The 14,235-nt window shown below is 40.0% G+C and overlaps 1 protein-coding gene across 10 annotated transcripts in view; it reads left to right on the top strand.

Moving 5' to 3' along the window:
- pkp4 (plakophilin 4) overlaps nucleotides 1–14,235 on the top strand; it is a 79,952-nt gene that overhangs the window by 40,822 nt on the left and 24,895 nt on the right. For 6 of the 10 annotated variants that reach the window (XM_032529829.1, XM_032529833.1, XM_032529825.1 and 3 more), the window contains 5 exons: nucleotides 844–878; nucleotides 8,310–8,441; nucleotides 8,877–9,070; nucleotides 10,015–10,597; nucleotides 11,786–11,812. In XM_032529829.1, the coding sequence (XP_032385720.1) occupies nucleotides 844–878; nucleotides 8,310–8,441; nucleotides 8,877–9,070; nucleotides 10,015–10,597; nucleotides 11,786–11,812 (971 nt within the window). The remainder of the gene's footprint in view (nucleotides 1–843; nucleotides 879–8,309; nucleotides 8,442–8,876; nucleotides 9,071–10,014; nucleotides 10,598–11,785; nucleotides 11,813–14,235) is intronic. The other 4 variants (XM_032529826.1, XM_032529834.1, XM_032529828.1 and 1 more) reach the window with 3 other exon arrangements.

Raw genomic sequence — 14,235 nt, 5'->3', positions numbered from 1 at the left:
AACAACATTGGCGGATTATTTTTTTTTTAAGATATGTTTTGTTCATTTCTTTTCTATTTTTTCTTTTTTTATTCAGGGCAGAAGTGAAGATCCACTTGGATTTTTTTGTGTTCAAGTCTTATACATTTTCTTAGGCCTAAAACAAAGAAATACTGCTGGTTGCTGCTACTATTGTTAAAATTGTTAACTTATTTTATTTATTAAGTTTGCAGATTTGTGTTCTCAGAAGTTTGATAAATGCTGCTAATTGCACTAAACTTTATTTTTACATTGAAATTTATTTGACCGGTTTCATTTATTTATATTGTTATACATTATTTATACAATATGTTTTTACACAATACCTTTTTAATTTAAGTATACAAGTTGTATTGATGAGATTGGTGAAGTGTTGAGTAAATATTTTTGTTGAGTAATTTTGTCTATGTTACGTAATTGTTAGTGTTACATTTTATCTTTCAAATAGAGGTTTAAAAACAAGTACACATCAGCTGACCCTGATTTCTAAAGATCGGTATTGGCCAGAGAAAAACCCTTATCGGTCGACCTCTACTTACCATCTGTAACGAGAGTAAAACTGAGGTCATGGTTTTTGTATTTGTCTAGTGTTGTGTTGTCTCTATTTATTGTTTCATGTCAATGTACAGCACTTTTGTCAACCTGGTTGTTTTTAAATGCGCTTTAGAAATAAAGTTTGAGGTGATTGATTGATCTGTGACCCTTTTGTGAAAGGCCCAAGAAAATAATGCAGGCTGAATGGTGTCTCTTCATGATGATTTCACTCATGTCATTTACTGGGGTGTATGTATTCACTTTTTCCATCTCCTGTTTTCCCCCCTACAGCTCGTCTGAGAAATCCCTGCCTTGGAGAATTGCAGGTATGTCAACTCAAATACTAAAATGATTGGATAGCAATCTCTGTTCCTACCAAACATCTCTTTTTACTGTGAATTTTTATGTGTATATGCATTCAGATCATATTTGGTGCCCTCTTCACTCACTCATTGGTAACTTAAGAATTACTTGTCAAACAATTAATGTGGAACAACAACAACAAATTACTGCTTACTCCATAGAGTTTTTACTGTAATGGGGTCACAAGGCCACCCACTATCTCTGGGACACTTGCTGCTCTGGATATCATTCAATACTAAAATACATAGACTTATTTAGGGTTTTTTTCTCTACAGGTTTGAGGCAAACTATGGCTATCTGTCTAGTAATGAAGCTAGCTTACATTCACTGAGTAATTCATTTCTGTTGACCCTGATTACATCTTTTAGGACTTGTTAAGACCTATATTCATTGATCAGTAACCACTGTTGGACACAAATACCCATCTGCTTACATATTGTTGGTTTACCTTGCAGGGTCCACACTAAATGCTAGAGGACTAAACAGTTCTGTTCACTATCACACATATATTACATAGTGACATGTATATGAGTAAGGCTTAACTGTCAGCTCAATGATAGTTTATATGCAAGAATTTGTGCTGTGTTGTAGGTGTTGTGTGTTGTGTGATTTGTTTGTGGGTGTGTGTGTGTGTGTGTGTGTGTGTGTGTGTGTGTGTGTGTGTGTGTGTGTGTGTGTGTGTGTGTGTGTGTGTGTGTGTGTGTGTGTGTGTGTGTGTGTGTGTGGTGCACAGTGCAGGCATGTTTTACATTTCCTCAATAATCATTGCTAACAGCAGCCTTGGGCGTATTCTTGTTTAAATATTTATCTAAGCTATTTCAAGCCAACTCATACACAACACCATCAGTGATGTGGAGCAAAAGGATCTCTCTCGGACCCCTTTTGGTCTCTGTTTGTTTAGTCCACATCCTTGAAGGATCTTCAGCAGAGACCAGATAATGAATTGAAATTAGTAATGTGTTTCATGGCTTATTAATTGCATTGTGGAACTTAGCGAATTTCTGCAATGGTCATTAATCTTTTATTGTCGATCCCGTCCAAGCCTATGGGGGTTTATAAATGTACATATGCACCGGGAATATTAATACTGCACTGTTTTCTCATTTGTTGCCTATTCACCATTTCATCGCTGAATGCATTTCATTAGTATTTGAACAGGGCCGGGCACTAATCACTATCACTGTTTTGCTTCATATTGATTTCCTATTGTAGTGTAGATGATAAATAATAATCTGATGTGGTAATGTACTTTTTCCAATCTAAATTAATTAAAGTGTAATGGGCCGCGTTTGTCTGTGAGGCTTATTGGCCTCATGAGCCAGTGTTCGTCTCCGCTGTCTGAGGGTTGGGACAGAAGTGTTACTGTGGAAACTAGCCTTTTACCCCCAGGAAATGTCAATGCATTCACACCTCATGTCCACTTAGAGTAGAAGACCAACACCCCAAAATGAAAGCTCTCTCGCTGTTTCTGTCCCCTCCTGTCTCTTTTGTTTTGCTGCTGATTTTTTTTCAGACATGCTCTCTCTCAATATACCGACAGCTTAACATCATCATGTTTAAAAAGGCTCCATGCAATGTGCATTCATTAGGGTCTTACCATCTTTTTGTAATTTTCCTTTTATTAAGAATATGGCATGACAAGAGTTATGTCTATGGACTCTTCAAAAAACTTGTAAGAGCAATTTGTAGGTTGAAGTTTTTACTGAATTTATACTTTGGGTTTCGTAAATATTATGGTTTAAAAAGTTAATATGTAATTTCACATGTTTAATACTAGCATTGTTTTGAGAATATATGAACTTCCAAACGGATCCACTTGTAAATGACTGAATACGCTACTCCATATTCCAGGTCTAAAGGTGGCGCTTGATAGATTGATATTTATGCATGTAAGAGTTAAAATGTAGTTAACCATTCATAGGGAGCTTACAGGGCAGAGTCAGTATGAAGTGGACACTAGGGTGCAAGAATAGATCAGAATGTGTAAACGAGTAGAAGTGTCTCACAAATAAGGAGTCGTTTCAAAGGTAACTCCGTCTCACAGAAATAGATTAACTGACCACTGCAGGACAAGAAGACTATATAAAACGCAGTTATTCTGTGGTCATTGGTCACTCTTGTTTTGACATCCGTGTGTGCACAGAGTCGGCTCACTGTGTCATGAAAGTTTGCTCAGTTTGAATAAAGCTGCAAATGATCTAAAACCCTTGGATTCGTCACTTTTGAAGTCTTTTATCAGCACTGTTTCTGCGACAGAAATACACCAAAAAACAGAGAAGAAGAGGCGGAGCATGCGCATTAAGCTTGCACGCTGTATACAAACAGGCCGTATATTTGGCCCTAGTAACCCAAGTAGGCTCAATATCTTCGCCAGCAAGAACACCAGCATGTAGTTTGCCATTGTTGTTAGGAGCCGTTGTTGCGGGCTAAGAGGTTGAAGGCTAGAGGTCGAGGGGTGTGGCGATGACGTCATCGATACCCAAGTATGCGGCTTCGCCATCCAAACGAAGACACGCCGTTTTCAGATTTCTTTTCACCCTGGGACCAGGTTTTTAAAAAGTGCGTCTTCAGGCAGTGCTTTTACAGGATTCGTTTTGACAATCTTCTAAAACAATGCAAAACATGTGCCAAAAAGCGCTTCCGTGTGGATGGCCCCTCAGAGATCACCTGGGCCACAACCTCGGAGCAATGCCTAACAATTACCTCAAGTGCTAGAAATGGGCTGGGCTTTACGCGTCATATTCAGTGAACAGCTAACATCACATACTCCAGTCCAGCTGTATACCACAAGAACTAACTGTTTTGGAACTACTTAAATTTGTCACTGTACTGTAGGGAGAGAGAAATAAATCTTATTTTGTGTTTGTTTTGCAGTGATTACGTTCTAAAGCACAAATAAATAATCATCAAACACTGATTTTTGTGCAAGCCGCTTTCTCCTCCTCTGCATGTTTATTGCAGCTGCTGAACTAGGAGGTTAATATCGATTTATGACCATTTTAAGACGAGGAGAAACATTTATTGTTGTAAAAAAAAGTAAAGTTGAGCTTTGCTGTGGGCTTCTCGAGTCATTTAAAAAAAAAAAGAGAGAGAGATTTATGCTACCCAACAACCACACTGAACTGCAGTCTGCAGAGGAGTGTCTAGTGGGGCCGAGAGAATAAAACTTTTCATATGTTTACGAGTCAACTTTTGAGACCGGGGCAGAGTAGTGAACATCTGGGCACTCACAATAAGCGGACTGTTTGGAAATATATTGAACCAGTACACTCTGCTGTTGTTGAAGCTGCCTGTAAAAAAAAAAAAAAAAAAAAAAACTAAAACTAGTTTTATACAGTCTTTGGTGAAAACCCAGCGTAAAGCACGGTGAGACAAATTTATGTTGACCTGTGAAGACTGCCCCACTGTCATTTCCAACCAATCACGTAATTTGTCCTGCCTCAACTGTTAGCAACCCAGGTTGTGTGCAATTCACAATGAAATCAACCCTAATCCCAACTGGGTTGAATCAGGCTGGGTCGCAAAGCCAGGTAGATCGAGAAGGGTTAACCCATTCAAACCCACAGTTGATCTGGGCATAACCCTGGTTGAGCCGTTGGTGTTAAAGGGGTAATATTCAGGTTTTGGTAGCTACCATCTGTTACTCACCAAGACACCTGGCCATCTCTCCTCTGGTTCTCACACCACAGCTCCACTTCTCACCGATGGCTATTATCTCTTTTCACAGTCTTAGGTTTCCAGCCCATTGGATGCAAATAGCAGGCACATAATTATGCTGTGGTCCTTTTTATATGCTTATAATGCATTTTTTAACCTTCCCAAGCACAATATGAGCACTAGAATCCAGATGTATTGTTAGTTAAATTAACCTAGCATGGCTCCATTATGTAACACGTCAGGGTCCTATAACAACTGGGGTTAATAAAGCAGTAGAGAAAAACATTCAACTGCAAAATAATGTATAAAATGTATCACACTGGTAACCTGTGTAAGAACAAAATTTCTGTCTTGGAGAAAAGAAAAATACCACTCTATCCAGTGTGGTCATAGTTTGTGTGAAAACTACATTAATACCATGAAATAATTACGTAAGAGACCTAATTATAAATGCTAAAAAACCCTGCAATCCTCCATGTGTGGAAAAGGGTTTCTGTTACTGTCTCTCTCTGTTTCTTTCTTGCTGTCTCCCTCTGTTCCTGTTGCACCTCTGTTGGCTTTTTGGCATCTCATTCATCAAACAGAGTCAAGGCTCATGCTATGAAAACCCTGTGGTCTAAAATGACACAATGTGTGCCAGACACCAAGTCACAGGATGGAAGGAGACAAAAGATTTCAATCATGCCATTAATACGTTTAAAGGACATATAAATGCTTTACGTCCTTATGATAGGGCTGCTTGATAATCACAATTATTTTGGTCAATATTAATTGCACGATTATTTAACATGATTACTCATTGACTTTAAAAAGACGTATTTTTTTTAACTTAAAAAAAGAGTAAAACAGTCACCTTGACAGTAATATTTCCCTTATCTTTTACCGTTGAATTTTTTGAATTCACAACACAAGACAAAATAAGTTTACTTGCAAAATGTCACGTACATCGTGATCGTTGGGAGCAAAATTCATGATTTAAAACTTATATTAATTGCGCAGCCCTACCTTAGAACAATCTTGTTTTACCTAAAATACTCTCTGTCAGGGCCCATTGCATTGGGGGCCTGACAACTCAGACCCACATCAAGATGTTGAGCCTGGGAATTCACCATTGGCAGTGCTCAATCCAAGGGCTGAATTGTTGTTGGGCTCTGAACACATCTTATTTTTTTTTAAGAATGATCAGTGCCGTTCTTTGTTTTTTTTTGTCTCAAAGAAAAGCTTAACTCCAAATCTTCCAGAGTCACGGCCAAAGCCAATTTCAAAAGATTGCCGTTCTCCAGCAGCAGCAGCCATCTTTTCAAGTAGCAGTGAATTCATGCAGAACCGTCGCAATTCTGCCGTCATTACGTTAAGCCCACCTACAGACCCTATACACGATGTGATTGACCTGACCAGAATGTTGTTTTCCCAGCTCGCAAGAAGACAGCGAGTTGCTAGACTGACTCTAGCTGTAGATTACATTTGCTGCCACTAGGGCGCGTCTAGCTTTCTAGGCTACATTGGGAGTGCAATGCCTCACCATTCCCTCAACCTCCCCAAAAATATTTAAGTAAAAAAAAAAGGTAAACTACAATTGCCGCTTCCATTGCAGTGTATAAAGTCATTGCGAGTGTTAAGGAAAGTGTTGTTTTTTTAATGACCCCTGTAAGGAGAGGTGCTCAGGACCACCCACCCCAAGTCAGTGGGGTATATTATGTATATTATTGTTTTGTTCTGTCACATTATACACCCCACCTCTCCCTGTCAATGTCACCCATGATATACAATATTTGTTTTAATTATTTCAAGCAGCGCAAGAATTTTAGATGGTTTCCCATAACATTTGGTGTCCTGTATTAATTTGTCTGTAGGTCTTTAATCTGTCATGGCAGGAAGGTTTGGACCAGATTCAGACAGCCTCTCTAGTATGAATAAAATATAGTTCAACTCCAGCTTTCAGCCAAAGACAGCACTAAAGAAATATGGTTTTGTCAGTGTTGTTATTCTGATAAGTAAATTAGCCTACATTTCTTGTCATATGGTACGATGGTACCGTGAGGGCATTAAGCTTTTTGCACAAAACTTTAATTAAGTCTAACCTTAATGCTGTGGTGTTAATGGCTGCATTACAATTGCATTGCTTGCTGAAATTGAGTAAATCAAATTGTATCAAAATATTACTGTGAATCTTTCAGAAGGATTATGATGCAACAGCCTCTCAAAAAATTCCTTGATTCCTTCAATAAATGTCAAATTAAATAAAATGTATATTTTTATCCCATTACCATTTTTAATGCATTTTGAACGCTAAAAAAATCAGATGAAGACCGGACTGTGTATGTCTTACTTTTACCCAGCATACATGGGCGCCTAAATATTGAGCACCCACGTGTGCCAGACTGCCAGTAGGCTACATTCATTTAAAATTAAACATTGCAATTGGTGCTAAGTTGAGCGTCTGTCATAGTGTGATTGGTTATGTCGCTGTCAGTCCCCTACTCCATTGATTCTTAATTTCCCACAAAATAGATCGCGGTTACGTGTCAGTTAAACTTCTTCTCTCCAATCCTATCTCTATTTGTGACCAGTGGCGCTGTCCTAAGTTGAAAGACAGCCTACTTTACGGCTTTATTATCAAGTTAATAGGCGTGTGTGTTCGAGTCCGCCACTGTCCATTTCCTAAGGTTCTGAAATGCAAACATTTCTTGATCAGCCTACTTTTTTTTAAAAGGGCGTGCACCCGTCAACACCCACGGAGGAAGACATAAATCGGCGCCTTTGCCAGCATGTAAATCTTTTCTTAATTTGCTGATTACTGTAATTGTACCTAGGGATGGGTATCTTGGTAAAAAGACACACAGAGAAAGACAAAGAAAGAGAGACAGTACACAAGAGACGGTGTGTAGGTGAGCGAGCAAGAAAGCATGACAAAACAAAAACTTAAATTTATATGGTTGTTATTTTAGGCAGGGTTATGTATTAAATTAGAAATAGCAGCACTGTTGAAACTGAAACAATCGGCAAGGTGTATTGCAAATAGTGAGGGTGTTTGATACAGACTGAAGTTGAAAGGAAAGGCGGGGGCCTTTGGCAATTTGACTCGAGACCCGCTTGAGTACCATCTTAGATCTTTAAAGGTGGGAGTGCAAAATGCCAGGTTGTCAAACACTACACTACTGTGTCAACAGATTTATTCAACAGGTCAGCTTGGGCAACAAGGCAGCTTCTTCATGGGATTCAATTCTCATTTTCACACCAGCTAATCAGGCGGGATTTGACAGACCCTGGATGCCAATATTTGCCTCCCTGTTCCTCTTCACTTGCTGCCTATTGTAGTGATTGCAGATTTACCCATTGACACTGGTCACACTTAACTAGATTGTGATTACGGGGAAACATGGACATAAAAGGGCTAAATCCAGTTCCTGTTTGCCACAATGGTTGTTGTCGTGCAAGAAGTAATAGGAGATGTAGGGAAATGTTAGAGCATGGCTGTATACACAGTTGGAGTGACAGGCTACCCAACTTTGCCTTTTCAAATTAGCATGGCAGTAAAATGTAATGACTCCAACTGTACATAGGCGTAAAACTAATGTTGCAGAAATCATTGTCTGTTATTTTTCCTCTCAACTCCATCAATTGTTGACTGCTTTAATGACTATTATCATCTTTCCATTGAAAGCCCAAACTGTAATTGTTTCAGACTTAAAGCTTTTCCTCTGTGTCTGACTCCTTGCTCTGCTGCTTCTTCCCAGATGCCTCTGCCTTGGGGAACACAAAGTCTCGGGTGACTGACAGCTCACAGTCGCCCAGCTACCGCATCAGGACTGAGTCAGAGCAGGTGTCTCTGTACTCCCCGGAGCAGTCCTCCCTCCATCAAAGTGAGGGTCTGTTGTTGCCTTCTCTTTATCGTCTGCAGCCTTCTTTTCTCCAACTAACATCTTTAATTTTTACCTCAGCATTATCCCTCTAAAATGTATATATTTCTTTAACTAAAAAATGCTTCTCTACTTTTCTTCTGATGATACAGAAAGTCTTTGTCCTGGACCTTTTATCTTTTTTTATATGTTAAACTTTAAGTTTAAACAGATTTCAACTGATCCCTCATCACAGTTTGTGAAAGGCTGAATATGGCACACTGAATTGTAGGGCTGGCAGAACAGTTTTCCCCCTGCTGTGCCTTTTGTCATTAGCAATGCAGTCTAGGTAAAGGTCATGTGTATTACAAAACCATGTATGATGGGTATGTCTCGTTTTCCTCTAACCCATCCCTCTCCCTCTGCATTTCATTTTTTGGGCCTTTTTCTGTCACACGCTCTCAGGATCCGCGGTGAATTCACGAAGCTCAACTCAGATGAACTCGTACTCGGACAGTGGCTACCAGGATGCCAGCAGCGGTTGCCTCAACAGCCAGAACCTGGGCAAGGCTGAGCTGAGGATGCAGCAGTCCTTCCCTGGCACCGGAACTGGTACTATGGGAAGGAACACCAGGGCCGAAGGCCAGGCTTCAGCCCAGGTACTGCCAGCAACATATTGCTGTTGTCAAGCACAAAATGTATCCGTAACACTTTTGAATAACACCAGAATATATTGAGTATATTTTTTAATTAAGACTCAGGAAATTGAATTGCATAAGTGACAGTTAGCTTTTAATGCATGGCAACAAAAGAAAAACACCAAAATTGCTGTTGCATGACAGCGTTTAAGAAAAAAGAAGAAGTTTAAGAAGAAAAAGTCATATAAACTGTTTGCAAGATTGAATGTCTGTACATTAGAAGATATGGGAAAGCTTTCTGGAAGGATCCTAAGAAGCCATGTGCTGGGCTAGGCGAATACTATGTCTCTGTATGTGTATGGTTTTATCACATACACATAATATGTTTGATTTACAATTTATTGTCTATTTAGTCATTATTGTATTGTAAAATATTGTGGTTATTATTTAATCTTATTGCAATTTTTGTCGAAGTCAGTGTTCCTAAGTTGAAACCCGAGGCCTACTGCATGTGTGGTAATGATGGGTGAGGGGCTTCAGGATGGGATGTGTTCATGTTGTAAACTGTATGTTTTTTTTAATTTTTTTAAAGCAATAAAAATGTTAATCACAAAAATGAAATTGCCGCTGAATGTTGTCCAGTGAAGGTACCAATGTAATGCTTAAAGGCACTGAGAACATTGAGCAGCAGCGCAACATAATCATGCTTCATACAGCGTTGTACATGCAGACCACTGAGAAACCAAATGGCACTATCACACATGACAGAGGCGGGGGAGGAAAAGAGAAAATAAATATGGCCTAAAGTCATGCCCTGTAATGAATTGGTTTATGTTCTGAGGGGTTATTTAGCAGGTTCTTATCACTGCACAAGTAATTTTATAGCAGAGTACAACATGATTGTTAATGATTTTAACTGAAGAAAGAAATTCATCAAGCCATGTTGTTTTCTTTCTGACTTGCAGGCTCCATCAGTCACAACAGCAGTGCCGGGTCGTGCTATGCGGAGGGTAAGCTCAGTGCCTTCTCGCCCTCACTCGCCAGCCTATGCCAGCAGTATGTCACCCTCCCGCGGCTCTCTGCGTACCTCAGGTGGCAGTACCTACGGCTCCCCCATTGTAACTGAACCCAAACCCCTCTCCAGCATCTTCTCTACAACCTTGCCCTCGGCCCAGCGCGCCAGTAACACCGGCGGGGCTGGCAACAGCCCACCCTACTCCACGCTGAAAAACTCGCCCGCTGCACTGCGACGCATGGGCTCCACGAACTCTCGCTCAGGCAGTGCCAGCCGTACAACCTCGCCGTATCAGGCCTCTGTGGGGTCAACTTCAGGCCGCATGGGCTCGCCTCTGACAATGGTGGAGAGCATCAACCCTCCACTGACTAAGCAGCCTACTCACTCGTCGTCTCCAGTAAGGGCCAGTATGACCGCTGTGCCCCAGCACTACAGCTCTACTCTGCCGCGCTCCATGCTCCACAACACCGACCCCTATGGACCCCAGAGTTACGACATTTACGAGAAGATGACACGACCTGACAGCCTCACAGGTGCTCAAATGCAGAGACACACACACACACACACACACACACACACACACACACACACACACACACACACACACAACACACCACACACACGCTGCCATTTATAGTGTATCAGCTCAGCAGCCTTCTCAAATAGCCTCACTCACATAGACTCATATCGGTAGATAATAACTATTTTCAACTACGATATATAGCTTTGTTGCAGTGTTTTTTAAATTCGAAAGGTTAAATTGGAGAGGAAAAGACTACATGGTGTTGTCCTCTCTATCCCTTTTTTCTATTAGCTTATAGCTGTGTGAATCTCTGTGTCATTATGTTTGTGTGTAGAGCCACACCTCCAACAATAATAAAAGGTAGATAAACAGAATGTTGAGATGAAATGCGTCAACATAGTCAAATATTGTTTGTTTTCTTACTTTAAATAATGCAATCTGCAAGGAATTCTCAATTCAAGTAATTAATGTAAAATGGATCATCAGTGTATATTGCCTTAAAAAAGGAAACATTGATATAATAAAAAGTCATACACAGCTTTTTAAACAGGTATTGTTTTTGTAGCATGTAAAAGTCATTCAGCTTTGTAGGCTGTCGCATAATTGCTTTTCATAAATTCTTCTGAACTTTTTGAGTAGAGGATATGCGGGCTGTAAATGTTTGGACAGTAATACATTTCCTCACAGGACAAAAGGTGGTTGTATCAGTGTGTGTGCGTGTAATTCAATCGGAGGAGTTGAGGAGATCAGGAGGATAATAATTGTAGAACCTGCCTGCACAAATTAGCTTGTGTGTCATCCTTTAAATACAAGCGCTGTCGAATATTTTCGAGCCAAATGCATATCTTGTTTGAATCAGGTAAATCAGGAGCCAACCAATTTCACCCCACAGCCAAAGGATTAATCCTTAGCTCTCGCTTTTTAAGGTATCTCTTGGAGATAACAATGTAGCTTTGACAAAATAAAGGAAAACAAAATTATTTCATAGAAAAACCACACCTTTGTTCACATTTCAGTACGATATTAAAAAGCTTTTCAGACGGATTATTACTGGAGAAAGCAGAATTCCACTATAAAAGCGAAGAGCCTGTTGTTTGCCTCCGAAAGGTAAAAGAAGCACTTCATGTCACTGTATTTTGGTTCCAAGGTTAATGGACTTTTTCTGCTTGACTTCCTGCTGCCCTGGGGATATCCTCAGATGCCATGGTTGATGATGACGTTCAAGGTGAACATTTTTTGTTGTGTGAAATCGGTTTCCCGTCATCCTCAATGTGTTGTGTTTGCATGGAGGTGCTGCACGTGCACACGTGTCTTCATTTGTTCTCGGTTACATAATCATCTTCAACCAATTGCCATTTTGACCATGTTTATTGAAGTGTGTTGTGTTGATGTGGTTTAACTTTTAAGCCTCAAGAACACCGGTATTGGCCGATATTTGCCTTGTTGACTCCCATCTGCCTGTCTGCCATCTACCTAAGATGACATTCACCTATGGCAGTGGCGACGTTTATCTGTTGTGTCTCATAGATTTTGTGCCGGCTAAATGTTGTGTTGTTTATTTGCGGTTGGACTCGAACAACCGTAGCTAAGGTAAGAGACAGCAAGTGGGCAACGGGTACAGTGCGCTTGTGTGGTTTGTTTACGAATAAAAGTGAAAGAAAATGTCAGCTGTGTGGGAGTATTTGACTGTCAAAGAACGATCAGCGACAAGAACGTATTCTGGATGAAAAACACGAGAGGTGAGAGACAGGTCTTATGTTTCTCATCGCTTTTATATTACATTTCATTAATGTTTCCACAAAACAAATGTTTTGTTGGTTTATGTAAGTACTGAAATTTTCTTCTCCTTGAGTAGGCAGGCTGTAAATATATAAATAAAATATATCAATATATATCAATAGTGAAACAGTTGTTATCCCAAAAAATATATTTTTAATTTGAAAGAAGGCTACATTACAGATTGTTTGTTCGTATGATTGAATTTATACTCATTTAAAGATAGTGTTGTGAAATGCTAAATGTCTTTGATGAGCCATAGTAGAAGGAAATGGGATGATCACGTGATCAGTCTCAATTGCAAACATTCGGCAAAGCCTAACCTTGATATTGTTGCTGTTGGTAGCTTTCTGTCAGTATTTATCTATTTCCTCACCTCTCTTTTGCTATGCCACACATTGTCTGTTTTCCTTTTGTTTTCTTTTCAACAGACTTATATCCCTTTTGTGTCTCCTATCTTTTGCTTTTCTCTTTTTCCCTTCCTCTCTTTTTTTTTTACACCACCCACCCCTTCCTCCTCTGTCATTGGCAGGAAATCATACCTTTTCTCTGCTGCTGAAAAATTGAGACAAATTGTCCCTAATAATATGCCCATTACGCTCAATGTCCATTTCAGAGCAGAGTGGGACAAAGAAAGAGCGAGGGCAAATGGCATATCTACATGTACGGAACTTCAACCTGACAGCCAAGCCATTATGGTAGTTTTAACCATGGTACACTTTACATTATTTATTTTTTTACGGCTGTTATCACTTTTAAGTGTAACAATTTTGATCATCCCTGTTCTCCTGTTTGTCTGGAGTGGGTTTTTTGAAAATCATTTTTGTCAAGGAATGCAGTCAGCTGCATCCATTTAAGTGTTTGTTTCTCCAGAGCAAGCACGCGCCAAGCACGCCACCGCCCTTTATCTAGTGTCTGCCAAGTGCAATCTGTTAAAGCCACGGTGCGAGGGCTGAGGGGGAGAATTAAATGACTATAACGCACTAGGAATGTGGCCATTCATCCTCAATAGACAGCAGTATGTTAGTTCTCCGTGACAATTTGCAGATGCTTTTTAGAAGGGACTGCAGCCCTTCTACCAGGGGAGCAGAATAAAGAAGGCAGACGGATTAGTCTCCTTTAAGGTTGTTTGAATGTTGCCACTTTCAGGAGTCAGGCTGCTGAGTGAGAGAGATATGCATGAAGGCTCCTGTGCCTGGGAGATTCTGTCCCCGTCACTCGCCCACAGCCGGGCTTTACATGAGATGAGAAGTCAATGGTGGTCCTGGACGGCCTTATTAACCCTCTTTTCATTTTTTTCTTTTTTCCCTCTCCCTTGTATATACTCTCCCGCTTTCTTCTCTGCTGCTCCCGCCTTTTTCTAAGTCTTCTCGCTGCCTCCCCTTCTTCAAATCCTCACCCCCTTTAAACCTTTGAACAAGAGAAGCTGAACTGATTTCCTTACAAGCTCCTGCTAGTGGCTATTGTGTGTGCACTGCCACAGAGTGAAAGGCTTCCTGGGCTATTGAGTGTGCCACTACAGCACAGCAGCAGCAGCAGCAGCAGCAGTCTTTAGTTTTATGCCTGCCATTTCAGAGTACTTGTTTATATGTAATTCATAGTTAAGTTTTAACATTGTGCCTTACATTTTGGTATTAAATAAAATCCATTGATGAGTCTGAAATTGTGAACCTACAGTATATTTTGTAGCTACAATAGTTCATTTAGCAAAAATCCAAGAAAGAGAAAACTAAAAGCTAAGAGACATTCACCCTGGAGTGCCTAAAACCCTCAAAACAGCTCTGAAAGCATTCCATTAAGTGGCTCATTGATTTTAGTAAACTGTGTTGAGAAATAATTTATTTTAAATGGCTAATTTAAAATAATAATACA

The sequence above is a fragment of the Etheostoma spectabile genome, chromosome 11 (genome assembly GCF_008692095.1).
Source record: "Etheostoma spectabile isolate EspeVRDwgs_2016 chromosome 11, UIUC_Espe_1.0, whole genome shotgun sequence".
Lineage (NCBI taxonomy): Eukaryota > Metazoa > Chordata > Actinopteri > Perciformes > Percidae > Etheostoma > Etheostoma spectabile.
Note: the sequence above shows the minus strand (reverse complement) of the source record. Positions and strands in the feature narration are given on the sequence as shown.